Source organism: Tribolium castaneum, chromosome 3 (genome assembly GCF_031307605.1).
Source record: "Tribolium castaneum strain GA2 chromosome 3, icTriCast1.1, whole genome shotgun sequence".
NCBI lineage: Eukaryota > Metazoa > Arthropoda > Insecta > Coleoptera > Tenebrionidae > Tribolium > Tribolium castaneum.
In genome coordinates, this window is record NC_087396.1 from 21,300,412 (window position 1) to 21,317,825 (window position 17,414).

Sequence of the window (17,414 nt, forward strand, 5' to 3'; positions counted from 1 at the left end):
AGCGTTATGATTGCATCTTCAATCGTTTTGTTTGTTTAGACGAATCTTTTGTTTCTACGTCAATGCTCTTGTGTAGAGTGTGAAATTCAATTGCTACAAAATAAATAATGATGGAAAAAAAGTTAGGCGATTTTACCAAATTTGAAAGAAAATCTACAGAAGCATGAAAAATAATATACTTTTTTGTGTTATCTAGGAGACTTTTTAGCAATTTATTAAAAATGTTTTTTTTAGAAACCAATACGTGATCTAAAATGCAGGTGTTGCCTTGATATACATATTTCTAGCTTTTTTTGGCAGTTTATTTAATGAAAAATAAAACATTTAGAGATTTCAACAACTTTTTTCAAATATATTTCGTAATTTAGTGATGAAAATAAAACAAGTCATTCCATATATTTTTTATTTAACACACTTAAAAAACATTTTAATAGTATCAACTTTACACTTTTGTCGCTGGGATAAGTTTCCACAGGACACCACCCGTTGGGTTAATCAAAACTTTGATCGGCTCGGTAACCGAAACCGAAATCGGCTCAACATCCTCAAAAACATTCTGCAAAAAAAAACAATACACTCTCGAATTATTCCATTACATAACAGACCATACATTTATCAAGTAGCCCTCATTATCCAAACCATAATCTTTCAAAACAATTTCAATCTGATAAGGCTTGCCATCAACTCGAAAACTTGCGATACCGATGGCATACGAACCGTCAACAAGCTCTTTAACCCAAATTTTAATTTTATTTTTCTAAAAAATAAAATAGTGATTGTGAATAAAATAATAAAGAAATTACTCTCACATTGTATTTTACAACTCCAGGTTTCCCTAAAACGTCCTGATTAATTCCAATCGCGTCTTTGTTTAGTAAAATATCCCTAAATTCAGGCTTGATCGTCCTCAAATCAACCGACATGATCAAGGGGGCTGCCATCACACTCCAGATTGTCATTTGGGCAACGCTTTGGTCATAACTCAACCCGTAATTGCCAATAATTAACTAAAAAATTGTTCTGGGTCAAAAAAAATATTGGTTAAGGGCCGCTAACGCCACCTTAACTAAATGGACATTTAATTTAATGGAAACTTTAAAATATTCGTTAACTTATTATAGTTATTATAACTAGGATAAAAAATTAAATGTTGCCTTTGGTCACAAATTACCATATCTGGGTCGTTCCAATGTCCAGGGCCCGCATATGGCAACAATTTGTCTTGATAATATGAGAACCAATTGGTGATTTTAACAACACTGTCCCAAGAGTCCTGAATATCCCCATAGTTCCTCCACAGATTGCAGTGCTCAACAGCCGCGCTATAATTCGCCTGAAACGGCCTGTATATTTTTTGCAAGTGAATTTTTTTCATAATATTGTACATCGAGGCCTTTATAAGCCGGGAAACTGCACGAAAAGACAATGGGACGTTGGGTTTTGTTGAGATACGCCTCCATTTCAGCATATCCATCCTCCATACCGTCCAATTCTGCGTAACACCCATCCAGTTTCAAATAATCAACGCCCCAATCAGCGAACGTTTGGGCGTCCAGTTCCAAATGGTCGATACTTCCGGGGTATCCCCCACAAGTGTGGGTGCCGTAGTCCTCATAAATCCCGAATTTGAGCCCTTTGGCGTGGACGTAGTCGGCTAGGAATTTCATTCCGGAGGGAAATCGGTCAGGGTCGGCTTGGAGGCGCCCTTCGCTGTCCCTTTCCATGGCCAACCAGCAATCGTCCACGATTATGTACTCGTACCCAGCGTCCAGATAACCGTCAGAGGCCATTTTGTCGGCCATGTCCATGAACAGGTTCTCACTTTTTTTTGAATTTTTATTGAGGGAAATCAGTTTTGGGGGGTTTACCTGATACAGTCAGTGGGGTAGTTATCACAGTCGATGATGCACCGGAAGCGCTCCCAGTGCATCCACCCCATTGGAGGGGTAAGGGCTAGCCCATTGTCAAGACAACTTGTTGCAGACAAGAGGCACACAAAAATCGTTACGGTGATTAGTTTTAACATTTTAACGAGCACAAGTACAATACCTTCCACAAACTATTGTGTGAAATTTTTATTAGGTACCTACTTAATGAAGTTATCTGAAATTGCTCTTGAAATGAAAAATGTAGAGAAATACCGTTTGATTATAATTAATTCGATAACAATTCATTTATTCGATAAGAATTCATAAAATGTGAATATTTCGGTTTATGCTATTTTTATGAACACCATAGTGCTTTCTGGACAGACATTAGTCTTAATTATTCGAATTTGGAAGTATTTAAGATTATAATAAAAGTGTGGAGTTAGTGGAACCATTTGTAATTAAATTACTTGAATTTTTTTGGAATTAGTATAAGGCGTTTTTGGGATGGCATGCGTGGAGATTATTTGGGAATGAGTTCATACTGATGGCATTAAAATTAAAGCTTTATTTCGACTGAAAATGATGATTTTCACTCCAAGAAATTGATATTTAACGGTTTTTGGCTTTAAAATAAATAAATCATACTGTCGTATTTTTTTATTACTGTGTTTGTATTACTATTACACTTTTATTACATAATTATTCCTGCTTACAACGAAATCGCCTAAGAATAGCTCAAATTGCCCTAATTTGTCCGAAAGGATTTTGTTTTTACTTAAATATTTTTTGATGGCTATTCAATCAAAAAGAATAATTTGTTTGGGAAAGCCAGTTGCCTTATTTTGGCCTTTTGATTTATAATTTTTTTAATGTTATTTTTTTAATTCGGAAAAAAATATCCTTGGAAAATGATCACAAAACAGTAACATCGACCGTTCTTGAACCGCTGAAGGTAATCTGAAGCGATAAAATTTTTCTCGAATTTCTTCCGACTGAATAATTCGAGAAAACTGTGTTTACTAATCCGCTAATTGCATAATTGGGTGAGATAACAAGAAAACAAACAACCAATTTATCAATGTAAAAAGTTTATTGCCATATTTGAATGTTAACAAATCTAATTATAAAACTAGCATTATTTGAGCAAGTTATTTTTTATTCATAGAATAGACATAATCGTATAAATAAAACAGTGTACAATTTCATCAAATAATGTCCGCCTAATACTGTGAAGTAAATACAAACTGCAGAACCCTAGTTAATATCCGCGGGACACAGCTGCCTCTCCCCTTCGTTCAAAAAAATCACCATGGCCTTGTAGAGCAGAAACACCCCGAACTTGTCCTTATCCCTCTGCCCCCAGGTCGCCGCCACCCCGTAAAAATTCCCCCTGTTCACATTACACAAATTCTCGATGTTGATCGCGTCAATAATCGCCGCCTCTCGCGTGTACGCCTCCACCGGGATACTGTTCTGGAAGAGGTGCAAACACACAACCCCGCAATTATCCTTCCAAATATCCAGGATTTTGTCCAACTTGCGACACTCGGAGCTCCTCAGTCCCCGATTCCAGAGATTGACGGCGTCGTAGAGGTGGTCATAGGGCCGTGTCCTCTTTCCCTTCCCCACGTAAAACACCGACGACAGGAACGTCTCCCAAACCTCCCTAGGTTTGAGCGACTCGGACCTGAACGGCAGGTTGTTGGTGATTCGGGGGTCCAGGAGGAGGTAGGTGAAGGAGGACTTGTTGGTGCCCTCGCGCCACTTTTTCGAAGGGTCTGGCGTGGAGAACTGCTTGGTGAAAGCCTCGTCGAGGGTTTTGTACAGCGAGATGTTTTTCAACCAGTCGGGGTTGCACAGGGTTTTCTCCAACTCGGAGGAGTACACTGGAAGAGAAAACGGGAAAATTGAGCGAGGTTTAGGGTGGAAAAGGCGCCGAAATTGTAACATAACAAAAATTCAAATGTCAAACTGTGCCAACATGACAAATAACCACATTTTTTTCCAAATTTTAAATAATAATTATTACATATTACTAATAATTACAATTATTGTTACGTGCAATTTTTTCGGCGGAGTGAGACTGATATTTGGGGTGTTCAGTACTACAGGGTGATTCGAAAATGCCGGATAGAAGTAAAAAAGTACGACCAAAACTGAAAAATTTGATTAATTGATTAAAAAAAAATTATTTCTTTGGTTTTGTTAGGACTAGGACGTGAACTAACTTTTTTCAAATTAAAAATTCTTGAAAACATTTCAAAAAGTATTACCGGACCATCGTTTAATTTTTTTGGGACCATTTGCCCCAAAAACACTCCTATATTTATAAACATTGGGTGTTTTTTTATTGCTTCTTAGTTAATTTATTACGTTAATACCTAGTTTCAAGTGTTCATATTTCGATAATAAATGTTTTTTTTGTAGTTGCGACTTTTTTGCTTAGTAATTTCAAGAAATTTTTTAATTAACTAATCGTATATCGAAAAACAGCGCTTTAAAAAATCCATAAAACCGCATGTCAATATAATTTTTCTAAATAAATCGTTCATTAAAGTTCAAAATTCCATGAAAAAAATTCTTAAGGCTTCAGGGTACTAAAGCGATTGTTGAGAATTGGTGTACTACAAGTTGCATACTTTTTTTAGACCTGTTTTCAGTGACAGCTGTCAATCATCGGATAGGCATCCGACCTTCGCCTCGGGGTGTCTTGTCCCTTCTCATAAAATGCAAAAAATGTAAACAAACTGAATTCCACTATCGCCCACGATAGTTTCTCTTATTTCAGAGATTCAAGCAACATACAGTGAAAAATACGTTTTTTATTTTGTTAAAAAAATTTGATAGTAAAGAATAATAAAATACTAGCATAGTTTTGTAAAAAATAATACACCATTACACCATTTATTTATTGGGTTTTATGTTTTAATTAACCGAATTCTGTTCGCTATATTATGTGTCATGTGCATTTCTAATTGGATCACTTGCATTGAAAAAATATAAAATAAAAAAATTAATTGGTGAAACATTATTGTTCTTTCAGAAAACAGTTTAACTTTAAAAAAGTTACTAGGAATATCTCATTAAAATGATGAAAACTTCTATAAACCCGCTTTTTCGTCTGATAATTTTATCCAGGTAATAAATTCTGAAAAATACATTGTTGTAAAAATTTAAATATTGTATTATTGAGAAAGACGATAGTAAATATTGGAACGGAAGAATGATAGATTGTCTTGAAAATTTTTATATGAATGCCATGTTACCAAAAATAATTGATTCAAGACATAGTCGCAATTTACCATTACGCAGCATAATAAAAAAGGATTTGTAAATAATATTTCAAGTTTAGTTTTAGAGATTTTTACATAAATACATAATATGATGATAAGCATTTTAATAAAAATTATAATTTTTAATTTGAACAATAAAAGTAAAAAAAAACTTCCTCAGAGGGTTGACACCTTGTCGTGGTGAGGGAGCTCAGTAGTTCTATCACAAAACCTGTGCAGAACGAAGCTAAGTACAACCAAAGTTTTAATCATCTTTTTTTATATTTTTTTTAAAACAGGAATAATTTTATTGTTAAAAGTATTCAAAAAAATAGCGAGCGTGATTACTCGTATTTCAAAATCTCATAAGATACGTTGATAGCAGTGTCTACAAAAAAAACATAAAGCAAATCTATAGGTACCTAATTATTTTGTTAAAAAAATTAATTCCGAAATCATGTGCTTTAATTTTATACCACTATTAGAGAAATCGCTAAAATTCCTATTTGTGCCGATACATTTCTCTGTCTTGAACAAATGCAATAAAATTATTATCTTGAGGGTCACCCCAATGGTGGTTATCTCCAGCGGTGCGTCCTAAACCCGTCATAAATCTTCTTCCAGTTAGCTACGCATTCGAAGAAGGATGCATTAAAAGTTGCCTACTTACAATTTATTTTTTGCTTTATATCTAACAATTAAGAACAGTTAACAAAAATCTAAAATATCTCAAGTCTGTATTTTTAAATTTCCTATAAAATGGTTTTTTTAAATTCTCAATACAATGCACCGTTATCAAAAATTCGTATCAACTTCATTAACAGACATTTTATTTAATAAAAAAATATCTAGGCATTTATTTCAATCAAAAATGACTCTTCGACCTACATTTACTTATAAAGAAACACTGCAAATGTCAAGAAACTCTTCAAGTCTAAATTTGCGGCTAAAAACAGTGAAAACAGTTTACACGTAAAACGTATGCGCCAGCTCCCAGAGGGTCTAGAGCCTTAAAAGTAGTGACGACGTTTTTGCGTTGCAGGACATTTTTTAATAACTAAAATTGGACTTATTTCGTTACAGCATTGAACAGGCCACTTGTCAAAAACCATAATCTAATCAATTAATTTGCATGCCTTATCTTATCAGTGGGCAAACTGGGGACAAATTGGCACTTTTGTTACATAAAATTTCGAAATTAGAAAACCGAGCAATTTACATACCTCTAGGTTCCGCCTTTTTCTCCACCGTCTTGACCACCGGCTGTACTTTCTTCAACTGCTTCAACTTCTTCAAATAAACCCTCCTTGTCGAGACCGTAATCGGCCCCGGATTGTACCCCAAACTCGTCAGTTCCCTCCTGATAGTCTCAGGATCATAATCCTCGAAATCAATTGTTTCCGGGAGTGAATCCCTCGAGGAAACAAACGACTTGACACTGCCCTCACTGTAACGCAAATCACCCATTGCATTTATCGCCTGATAAGAATCAACCAATAATCGCACCTGACTGTGGGCGTCTTCAAAAACCTCCTCTCGTACAAAACAATCCCTTCGGCCTCATCCACATACTTGTAAACCTCCGAAACGCTCACAAAACTCAAATCCGAGCTGCTGACCCCTTCCGACTTGGTCTCATCCGGAAAATCAAAAATGTTGCGTTCGAGAGCATCGGGGGAAGCCCCGGACGTGCACGTGGCGTAGTCACTGGTGGAGTCCAGGCCTGTGAGCCCGCTGATTTCCTTGATTTTGATTTTTTTCGGCGATCTTTTGCGGTAAACCTTGCGGAAACAGACATTGTGGTTGTTTAAGTGAGTGTATCGCTCCTCGTCCGATTCTTTGAACGAATCGGTGTCGTCGAAGCCGGAGGTGCTTCCGGCTGTGTGGGCGGTGGCGGTGGGGGAGGTTTGGACGTGGCTGTTGAACCAGTTGATGATGTACTCGTTTGAGTTGGACTGGGGCAGTTCGTCCAATTTGGGCGAATTTTTACTAATACTGTCGGTTTTGGACTCATTGATGATTTCGTATTCGCCGATTGTACTACCATTGTCTACCACTATCTTATCTGACGAGGAAAAAATAACAACAATCAAGAAAACAAACAATAAACTTTGATTTATTGAAGAACACAACTTGGTTAAATTTAGACGCGGTTGTGTAATCAGTGTTTGTCTTTTGTTGCATTGTTTACGAGCTTGCTATTTTTAGAATTAATTAATTTGTACTACAAACTGTAATTTTTTAATACATTTTTTTGTAACAAATAACTCAAAAAAATCAAAAATTAATTTTTTTCTTATTTTTTTTTTGCTTATGGGTTGGTAACGGTCCACTAAATTTATCAAATGTAGATAGCTGTGGCTTATCGAAAAAACAAGCGGAAATGAAAATGACAATGAAATCTGTCAACATGAACGGACATAGTGGGCCTAGAATTTTGACATTTCATTTGTCAAAAATCTGTTTAATTATAACCGTATTGCCTAAATAATTTATTTCTTTGTTAATTCATGAGTGATATAATAACTTATATGAAAAAGAAAAAATGAGTTTTTTTGACTGATAAAAAAATTTATTAAAATAAATAATCTATTTTATTTAAAATAAATAAAATAAAAAATGAGCCTCGAAAGACGATTTCTTTGAAAATTGTACGTAAAAAAATAATTAAGAGAAATAGTGTAAATTAATTATGCCATAATAACTCGATACTAAACTACATGGCACAAAATTGAGACTCTTAATTATTACGAATTTTTGCAAGGCTCCAGCAACTCTACTCATTTTTATCATAGTTCAATTAATTCAAGTCTTATCGCGCCATAAACCCCAAAATAGAATAACTCAAGTAAAAAAAATTACGACTTGATTTGAAAATCAGCATTTCTTATCTTACCCAATTTAAAATCGTAATTCTTGCAGTCTTCTTTCTCCTTAAACAAAACGTCGGCCTTATCAGCCACATAAAGCTTGAGCAAATTGTAGCATTTGACGAAGCCCTCTTCTAGGGCGTAATGAAAAGCAGTCTTGTTGTTGGTGTCCCTGATTTCGGGGTCTCCCCCGCAATCCAGAAGGAGCTTGAGGATGTCATAGCGCCCCCAAGCGGCGGCGATGTGAATCGGTGTTAAGCCATCATCGGCTTGATTATTGGGGTTTCCCCCGTTTTGAAGTAGAAGAGTGACGACAGTCACTGCGAACTCCACGGAATCGTTTCCGATGATTAGGTGAAGGGGGGAAATTCGAACTTTGGGGAGAATCAAATTGGGATCAGCGCCTCGCGATAAGAGGGTTTTCACCGAACTGGAAAAATCAAATGACCTCAGATGAGTTATCGCTTCCTGCGATTCACTACTTTATTTACTATAACTAGGATTTCGGGAAAAAACTCGTTCAAATGCGCAAGAACTGTCGCAGTTGGCGTCTCAAAAGCGATAACGACCGACTCGTGATAAGCAAATGGGCTACATACAAGATTTTATTGTCTCCAGTGACGTAAAAATTGCACTTTGAGTTGCTTCAAACAACACATTTCACGGACGGCTATTTTTATTTGGCCACACAAAATTATTCACAAAAAAGCGGTTTATGTCGCTTTGAGGTTGCATCAAAAGAGAGATAATTTTAACCATTAAGTGCTATTTATAGCATTATCGCAGTTTATAGTACTATGCTGTGACTTTCACGGCAGACGAAATTATCACACGTGACCTTGACTGAACCGGAGTCTAGTCACCTTTGCGATTTTCGAAAAAATATGATGAAATTGGCAATTTTGGACTTCTTGAAGTCTAGCTTGTTGCGTAAGAGGCGCCTGCTTCTATCTTTTCAGATAACGCCATGTTTACATTTTCGGAGAAAATGAAGACATTGCAGGACATCAGCGACTCGTTTCGTGCTAATTCCGCGCTTTTTGCGATTAGGAGCGAAAATTATCACCCAAACTCGCAAAAGGTGCCGGGTTTTGGGCCCGAAATTATTATTTTTGCATAAAATAGGCAAGAAGTTGCGTTTTTGTCGTCATATCAAACGAAAAACCAGAGGGACATTTTTTTGACACTTCATTTGACGTTTGAAATTTTTGCGCTAAAAAAATTAAAAAATTAATTGGAATTACTGAAAACGGCACTAAATGTCTTCTTTACCATATTTGTAATTTGGAAAAAAATTTTTTACAAGAAAAAATTTATTTTGCGAAAATTTTAATAAGAATAATAAATTGTAGAGTGCCTTGGTTTTAAATTTTTTTTATCTGTCATTTGCTTCAAAAGTTTTTTTTGTCAGAAATAAAGAAAAACTGTTTTTTTAATCAAGTTCTGTGTTTTTCAGCCAAAACAGCAGGTATACAGAGTGGTGATTTTTTCTGGGCACATTTTTCAGTGTGCATTGACGAAATTACATTTGTTACATTTTCGGCGATTTTTGTAAATTGAAAAAACTACAGTTAGAAATGAGATTCTAATAAACATTTCAAAATTTTTTGAATTTTGTCGAAAAAATCATTTTGTGAATGCGTCACCAAACACAAAGTGTGCTCAGGAATTAGACATTTGACTTGTCATTAGTGCTGCCACTTGTTAACCCTAATAAGACAATTTCTAAAGAAAAATGAAGAAAATTCGGATTTTGTAGCTCAGTTTCGTATAAAAGTGTGAAATTTGATGATGCAATGACAGAAACAGTTGACGAGTTTTTTACCGAAATTTAAAATACTGGTGAGATGAAAAGTTTTATATTTTTTTTATGGAAAATATACCTCAAATCGCAGTCTTCAATTGCGTCGTAGAGTCGTGAAGCCAAATAAATCTCGCTAATGCTCCTGCCTCTGTATATGTTCATTTTCACATAACCCACCCCCAGTAGAAGATTGTCTTGCAATTAGAGGAAAAAACAGAAACACACTTGTAGCACCAAATTCGAAAATTCTCTGAGAAATTATGTATAGTCGCGTGAATTTATCGACAAATCCGAGCGATAAAGCTCTTTAACGATTCAAAAAGTAAACATTTTTTGTAGGTTAGTTTTGGGTTGCGCATGCGCAGGGTTGGGGCCAATGGACCGTTTGTGATAATTTGAAAAATTTTAATCAGCGGTCATCGATCACCGGATGTAAATCACAGGATTACGTTTAATTTGAATTACTTTTTTTAGCACAACTTAAGTGGTTGTTCGCTGTTACTAATTGAAATTGTAAAAAAAACAAATTCCTTTTTGTTATTCTGACCCCAGTGTCATTTTATTTTTAACTCATTGATGCAAGGGATAATAAGTCTATTTTTACATTCATTTTTTTCTAAAATTTATCTATAACAAAACCAATACTTTCGTCAATTATTTTTTCGAAATACAGTAAGCACAGAAACTGATGCAATCAGAGTTTGGTTTTGTTTAGATTAGATTCAAATTGACCGTGAAATGTTCTTATCACTAAGGACTTTTCAAATGTGGTACAGTTTCAGGGTTACTCGTGCTCGGCAATAAATTTTTTATGCTAAAAATTGCATAACGTTAATGTTCAAGAAAACATGTTTTTGCCCATATCCTGAACAATATTCACGATTCGTAGAAATTGCCAACAATTCTCGAAAGCCAGACCTTATCTCCAAACAATAACGATAAAGCGCTTGATTTTTTATCACACTTATTTAATTTTGGATACGCCTTACTTGCTCTAGGTTATCACTGCTGTCGTATTTACAATTAGTACAAATAATTAAGATTTGAGGAAATTGAAGGTTTGTTTTTATCAATGTTTAGAAAGAAAAGTCTTCAATTAATTATTTGATGACGCGGCTCAGACGAATGAACTTTGCACGTTCCAATTATTATAAAATGTTATTAAACTAATCTGGAAATGAAAAACCAAAAAAAATTGTTTAAGTTAAAGCGTTAACACCCCATTTAACTTCGGGGGTAATTAACTAAGTAGACTTGCATTGTCACTCAGATTACGTAAGTATGTAAAATTTCAATTCATTCGGACAATAGGAACCCCTTTAAATTTGACTCGTAAATAATTCAACAGACAAAACAATTAAATAGAAGTATTAAAAAATGCAAATTTTGCGAATGGGAAGGGAAATTTAAATACTTAAATAAATAAAACAACTTTATTAAAATAAAATTTACACCGTCAACAAAACTAAAATCACTTTTTAACACCTGGGACCCAAATGGGGGCCGCCACAGCCCCCATGTTGACCCGTTCGACTGAAATAAACTCGTCGTTGATATTTTCCGTGTTGTAAAACTTACAGAGATCCTCAATTGCCTTATCTTCTATCTGAAACAATTTTTTGTCGAATTGTTGACGTTTTTATCATACTCACTTGTGTATAAATCAATGATTTGCTCGTAATCTTGACTAGATTTTCCTTCTGTTTTTTCTCGGACGAAATAATTTCGCTCATGCTGGTTTCCATAGAGGGCGGACTCCCGACCTCGCTAACGATTTTCCAGGGATTTTTCGGACTTTCTGGAGCGCTTTCCGATGAAAGTCTTTTCCTCTGCTTTTGCGAGACTTTCACGATTTTGTGCGCGAATTTATGAGGCGATTTGGAGTAATTGTAGGAAGTTGGAGGACTATTTAAAAGGGGAAACTCTTCGAAGGAATTTTTCGAAACTAGTTTCGTGTATTGTGGCTGATAATCGTCAGTTTCCAGTTTTTCTTCGGCCAATTTTATGGCTTTTAATCGACTGGGAATTTCTAAATTATCAGTGACCACAGCAGGAGGAGAATCAGGGAATTGAATAATACTTTCATCACAGATATTTTCCTTCAAAGATTTGCTCAAACTCGGCTCAGTTTTGTGTCTCGAACGCCTTTTTTGCGTCGTTTTCACCACCTCTTCCGTCGAAACGGGAAATGCAGAACTCACTGAGACAATCTCCTCCTCCAAGGGGGCTGTGGAGTAGGGCGTTATAACCCGACACCAAATCTCCCTCTTCTCCTCGAAATAAAAATCACTCAATTCCCTCATCAACAACTCGTCCAAATCGTCAAAAACGCGCAACTCCAACAGTGGAGCCAAATTCGCAGCAATAAACCTCAAACAACTCAATTTCAACTTCTCAGCGTTGTAAATGCTCGCAAATGCCAAAAACTGGACGCAGTTTTTCAAAGTTAAACACTCGAACAATAATAACTCGCATTGTTCCTTCAAGCGAGTGATGAACAATTGGTCCGCCAAAATAATCAACTTAAACAAATGGTCCTGTTCCCTATTTTTCAAGGAGAGAGTGTCGGTGTACAAATACTCCAACAATGCCTCTGCAACGCTCCGCGAACACGGGAGCGTGATAACGGTAGTTTCCGTCTGAAAAAATTCAAATCTACCGCAAAATTCGACAAATGCGTTGTCAATTCGTGATTGGTCCAACTTACCCCACGCCACCTCGTCGAAAACAAATTGCTGAAATAGTCGCTCTGCGCCGCCAAAATGCATTTGTGAGCTTTCAATTGTTTTCCATCGGTGCACTTGATTGTGACATCGCTAAATTCGACGAATGATGTTTTATCAAATTGTAAAGGTTTCGTAATAGTTTTGTGACTTTTGCGCCGAATTGTGTATTTTTGCATTTCGTAATCGGCTAAAATCGTACAAAGGTCGAAACAACCGAATTTTTTGGCCATTTCGTGTAGCATCCTGACTGGGTTTTTAATCCTATTCTGTTTATTATTGCTACTATTTTGATTTTTCAATTTGTTGTTATATACTTCAAACGCGGCCATTTTACCGTCGATTATCTCACTCGCTTCGTCGCTGTTTTCTTTGTGTTTTTCACACAAAAATTTAAGTTTTTCGGGACATTCCCCACATTTCAGCAAATCGCAATCACCGACATACACATATGTTAAAAATTGCTCAAAAATGAGCGAATTGTAGCCGTCCAATTTGATCGTTTTGTCGCCATCTATTAGTAATTTTTGAAAGTAGGAACTTTTGGTGGCTAGAATAAAACGATGTGCGGGGAAGTACCGGTGATCCACGTGCAATACAACGTCATGCAAGTCGTCGTTTTCATGGCACTCTTGCAATAAAACGCCCAAATTGGTTTTCATCTGTGACTCCATTATAAGTGGGGCTTCAAACCGCTTATAGGGGGGCACTTGAATGACGCAAAAATCGTGCCCTTTGACGTCACTCGTGATGAAAATGGCGCGATGAATGCGCGGAAATTTCGAAAGTTTGATCGAAATACAATCCTCCCGGTCCAGGAACTTATGAAACGCGCTTTTCTCAATCGTCGGTAACACAGGTTTCTTTTTCTTCGGCTTGATGGTGCCTTGGAACGCCTCACCGTCTTTCGTGACAAACAAAAGTCCGTTATTATTGATCGTCATTTGTCTAACAACAATTGGCCGATTTAGCGAATAAATGCAACGGCTTAGTTGCGGTACAGATTCCTGCCATATCAACAAATTCCCGGTGTTGGTCAATGCGGCCACTTTTAATTCACGATTTGGCTCGCCTGACAATTCCTTGCTCAAATTCGTGTTTAATTTCCCGCCGAAAATACAAACTTGGACGACGTTTAATTGCCTTGAGGCGATTTTACGACATTGGTACTCGTGTAAGACATAGATGTCGCCCTTTTTTGTATAGATCGAAATCGCACCATCGCTGGAATCCAGTGCTACGATTTCGGTCTCAGTAAAATTGAGAATTCTGACCGCCTTTGGTGACGTAACGTAATTGTCATCGGGACGCATTTTGTGGCCTAATTGCCCGGCATTGAGCCCCCATGTGTAGAGACACTTGGGCCCCCATGCCACTGAGTGGTAACGGCCAGCGCACACGTGCCGCACTTGCTCTAAATGCTTGACAAGGGTTGGTACGAGGATTTGCGCCGGCGGGGGGTGCAGCCCGAGCACTCGGTGCGTGTTCAACCCGCAGGAATAGAGCTACAACAATTTTTTGTAACTATTATTAACAAGATTGTGGCACAGTCAAGGCTGCCAAATTTTGGATGACAACCTGACGACAAGAATCACAGGTATTAATAGTCACCCGTTATAATGATTTGTTTAGAGCCACCCTGTATATTAACTATTTGTCTATTTAACTAAAAAATTATGTTAGAAAAATCCCGTTTTAAGCAAGATTTTGACAAAAAAATCTTTATTTTTTTATAAACTGTGGAGACAAGGCTAGCCAGGGCCCCCTTACTCACATTGCCGTCCGAGCACAAAAAGACGCTATGGTCCCTCGAAACGGCCACATCCACGCACGTGATGGGTTCATGGGTTTGTGGGAAGGTGACCATTTCGGGCGCCACGACCGTGCGTTGGGTGCCTAGCCCCAGCCTGCCGCCTTGCCCATGCCCACAGGTGTACACCAGCCCCCCTGACGTCACAATAACACTGTGAAACTTCTCACAGACGACTTTTCGCACGCTCTCGTCTGGATATTTCTTGTGGAAGACGTCGAGGAGTTCGGGGGTGGAGCGCGACTGCTGGGGCCCCAGAGAGTTGTTGCAATTGGAGCCCCAGGCGTACAACTCGCCGCATTTTGCCTCGGGCGTGTAGCCGTCGAGCATTGCATGCTCGAGGACTGTGAGACTGTTGGCGTCTAGGAGGCTCGTGTTGGCCCCTGAAAGCCCCATGAAAATTTTGGGTGTGTTTTGGGAGTGTAAACTACCTAATTTGATGAGCTCGACGGCGACGTGGATTTTGCCGTAAAAAATGCTCCTGTGTAAGGGGGTGAAGCCCGATTCGTCGTCCCTAATGTTAATGTTTGCGTGTCGTTTGTGTATTAACCACCTTACGAGCTCGAGTCTTCCGCACGACGCGGCGACATGGAGGGCTGTGCGTCCTAAGGAGTCTTTCACGGACTCGCAACAGGTGCAAATGTAGCTTATGTAGGAACAGAGGTCAAAATCGGAGACACAACGCCGGGAAATTGCAGCCGTGATTATGTCACCGTGTTGGGTTGATTTGCAACGGTCGGTGCAATCGGGGGCTTCGTCCTGACCCATCCCTGTCCCTCTAATAAAAGAAAAACGATTATTTTGTGATTATTTATTACGTTTTTTTACATATGTTTGTGTATTGTTATGAAATTTTACAATTATGTAACATGCAATTGCCTGGCACGAAATAGGGCCAAAATGAGAATTTGTACGTTGTGAATGCAACTTCTTACCTAATTGATGCGAATTAAATGCAAAAAATGCATAATAAAATTGGACAAAAAGTTTGACAACTCGATGACGTTTGTTGTTGACAATTGAGCAGAAAGCGCATAGTCCTACAAGGGCTAAAAACTCATTTAATTTAATTTTAATAATTGTGGTGCAACATAAATTTATCTCGTTATTAAATGGATCAATTGCGACACTGTGGACCAAATATTTAATTATTTCAGTTGCAAATTTATTGTTGAATGATTGAGCGAAGGCGCTTTTGCGCTAAACGAACAATACGTGTGTATTGTGTGTGGTCTGCCTTTCAGGCGACTGCAATGATCTGTAAACTTGGCTAGTTAAAAAACTAGCTGGTTAGTTTGTAAACTAGCCAAGAATCCTAGCTGATTTACTTGGAAGATAAAATAGAAATTTCTATTCGTATTTTAATCATTGTCCAAGTAGCTAGAAGGTTAGTTGGTACTGCCTGTAATGCCCCCATTAAAGTTCTTGTCTTTTTTCCGAATTTTTTTAATTATCAAAAACTTATGTACCATTTTTAATAAAAAGACTAAATGACTAAAAAATGAGTTTTTTTTATTTTATTTTTAAATGACACGAAAACAAGGCACAAAATCTACAAATTAGCTTTTAGCTCGAATTTTGAATCCAATAAGTGAGTTAAAATTGCTTGCTTTCACTCGATTTACTTCGTTTTTGGGCACAATTTTGTCAAAAAATTCCTACTTTTTTTAGAATTCGCAAAAAACAGACCAAAAATTTATTCGAATTTTTTGAATTTAATTATCTGCCTTTGCCGTTAATGTGCGATTTTAGCCATCCCTACGGTTAAAGCGCTATTTTATCTACTCAAAAAAGTTGATAAAAATAGTTTAACATCTGCTGTAGAAGAAATTTCGTTAAGTTGTAATCAGAATTATGTTATAAAAGTATTGGAAAGAATTAAATTGTAGCTGGTACCTAACTTTGGGCGCAAATTTTTGCTTAGCGAGCGGAAATTGCCATGCAATTAATTATTTATTTTAATGGCACATCAAATTTTAACGAAGATCATTTAAAGTAGCTTTGATGAAAAAAACATTTTTATCTCGTAATAATTAAATTGGAGTGCTGCTTTCACGGCGCATATGAACACCCTGGAGAGCTTTCTCAAGATGAAAGCAAAGCGTCTGTAGAGAGCATCCCGAAAGGCGTTTTATTAGTCCATCAAAATGGAACTTTGCGATCGAACACTTTGTAGCTTTGTGAGCCCCAATTCGGGCCAATTTCGGTTCAATCATAACGAAATTAGTTAGAAATAAATTAAATCCCCTCTGTCGAAAAACGCAATCTGGCGCTTTTTCCGCTTACAAAAGCGCCTCATCCGAAGAGGCTTTTCCATCGAGTTAATTAGCGTCGCGGCGCTGAGGCACCCAGAAATTCCCAATATAACCGAGTACTTGAACAGCTGATCGCCAGCGACGCCTGCCAGACGACGCTAGTGTGTGCGTCGCGACGCTCTGGAACACACGCGTCGGACGTCGGCAAAGCACGTGTTTTTTTACTTGAAACGCGAGTGATTTTTTACTGTGTGGCAAGTGCTGCAAAACAGAGAGTTGAATCAAAGGCAGGGAGAAAATAAGTGTGAGTTTTGAATTTGAATTTGGGGGAAAGTGCGCCGAATATTGAATTAAACGGTTTTCGCAAAATGAATGGCGTGATTAGATATGGATTTGGCAGATTGATGGTTTAACTACACTTGGCTCCGTGTATCTGTCGCTTGGAGAGACTATTGAAATTTTTTCGGGGCTTTTCGCCGTAAATTTTAGGGAGATCCGGGCTTTCTCAAAAGAAAATAATTTGTGCGCAGATTTATTTATTTATTTAATTACTTTGGTACTGGGTTTTGTTTCAGTGTACTTTTAATCTCTTTTCATCTCCTATCTTTTGCACAAAAAGTCACTGTCTTACTACGATTAACATTTTTTGCGTTAAGTGCAAATAAATGCAAGAATAGTACGAACTTTTGGAAAACGTTTTGTATTAAGTTTTTTATTATAATAACCAAAAAAAGCTCCAAAATTTAAAAAGTTTGGATGTAAATTGTGAACACCCTGTAGTAATTCAAATCAATTAAATTTTATTAACA

The 17,414-nt window shown here is 37.1% G+C and overlaps 4 protein-coding genes and 1 long non-coding RNA gene across 7 annotated transcripts in view; 2 read left to right on the forward strand and 3 right to left on the reverse strand.

The window, feature by feature from the left end:
- Window positions 1-17,414, forward strand: part of Ptp36E (Protein tyrosine phosphatase 36E) — a 61,766-nt gene that overhangs the window by 13,254 nt on the left and 31,098 nt on the right. Inside the window, exon 1 of one of the 3 annotated variants that reach the window (XM_064355424.1) lies at window positions 16,728-16,909. The exons of 1 other annotated variant lie outside the window; for it this stretch is intronic. The gene's annotated coding sequence lies outside the window, so the exon portion shown is untranslated. Of the gene's footprint in view, window positions 1-16,727; window positions 16,910-17,414 lie in introns of those variants that run through there. One more of the 3 variants, XM_064355422.1, reaches the window with a different exon arrangement.
- LOC662129 (alpha-N-acetylgalactosaminidase) lies at window positions 390-2,102 on the reverse strand. The gene is made up of 6 exons (XM_008197211.3): window positions 1,869-2,102; window positions 1,386-1,821; window positions 1,172-1,333; window positions 810-1,007; window positions 611-757; window positions 390-556 (listed from the first exon to the last, which is right to left on the reverse strand). Exons 1-6 carry the CDS (start codon window positions 2,024-2,026, stop codon window positions 443-445), a joined length of 1,215 nt encoding a protein of 404 aa, XP_008195433.1. The 5' UTR covers window positions 2,027-2,102; the 3' UTR covers window positions 390-442.
- On the reverse strand, window positions 2,943-10,038 carry LOC662092 (ankyrin repeat and LEM domain-containing protein 1). Its single transcript, XM_008197209.3, has 5 exons — window positions 9,897-10,038; window positions 8,040-8,443; window positions 6,650-7,208; window positions 6,367-6,590; window positions 2,943-3,757 (listed from the first exon to the last, which is right to left on the reverse strand). The coding sequence occupies exons 1-5, from the start codon at window positions 9,977-9,979 to the stop codon at window positions 3,126-3,128; spliced, it is 1,902 nt and encodes a 633-aa protein (XP_008195431.1). The 5' UTR covers window positions 9,980-10,038; the 3' UTR covers window positions 2,943-3,125.
- Window positions 8,418-9,962, forward strand: LOC135265587 (uncharacterized). Its single transcript, XR_010333307.1, has 2 exons — window positions 8,418-9,855; window positions 9,909-9,962. It is a non-coding gene; the product is annotated as an uncharacterized LOC135265587 (long non-coding RNA).
- Window positions 11,237-15,414, reverse strand: LOC662056 (uncharacterized protein). Its single transcript, XM_008197208.3, has 6 exons — window positions 15,286-15,414; window positions 14,782-15,128; window positions 14,315-14,733; window positions 12,525-14,045; window positions 11,470-12,456; window positions 11,237-11,423 (listed from the first exon to the last, which is right to left on the reverse strand). The coding sequence occupies exons 2-6, from the start codon at window positions 15,116-15,118 to the stop codon at window positions 11,289-11,291; spliced, it is 3,399 nt and encodes a 1,132-aa protein (XP_008195430.1). The 5' UTR covers window positions 15,119-15,128; window positions 15,286-15,414; the 3' UTR covers window positions 11,237-11,288.

Bases quoted from the DNA above. Each gene is read 5' to 3' on its own strand.
- LOC662129 (XM_008197211.3), bottom strand. From the start codon at position 2,026: ATGTTAAAACTAATCACCGTAACGATTTTTGTGTGCCTCTTGTCTGCA. The intron at 1,822-1,868 runs GTAAACCCCCCA...TTCAAAAAAAAG, and splicing joins TACCCCACTGACTGTATCAG to TGAGAACCTGTTCATGGACA. The intron at 1,334-1,385 runs GTACAATATTAT...AGGCCGTTTCAG, and splicing joins CGGCTTATAAAGGCCTCGAT to GCGAATTATAGCGCGGCTGT.
- LOC662092 (XM_008197209.3), bottom strand. From the start codon at position 9,979: ATGAACATATACAGAGGCAGGAGCATTAGCGAGATTTATTTGGCTTCA. The intron at 8,444-9,896 runs GTATATTTTCCA...TGATTTTTCCAG, and splicing joins ATTGAAGACTGCGATTTGAG to TTCGGTGAAAACCCTCTTAT. The intron at 3,758-6,366 runs GTATGTAAATTG...TTTCTCTTCCAG, and splicing joins GAAAAAGGCGGAACCTAGAG to TGTACTCCTCCGAGTTGGAG.
- LOC662056 (XM_008197208.3), bottom strand. From the start codon at position 15,118: ATGGGTCAGGACGAAGCCCCCGATTGCACCGACCGTTGCAAATCAACC. The intron at 14,734-14,781 runs GTAGTTTACACT...TGGGGCTTTCAG, and splicing joins CGTCGAGCTCATCAAATTAG to GGGCCAACACGAGCCTCCTA. The intron at 12,457-12,524 runs GTAAGTTGGACC...GAATTTTTTCAG, and splicing joins TTTCGACGAGGTGGCGTGGG to ACGGAAACTACCGTTATCAC.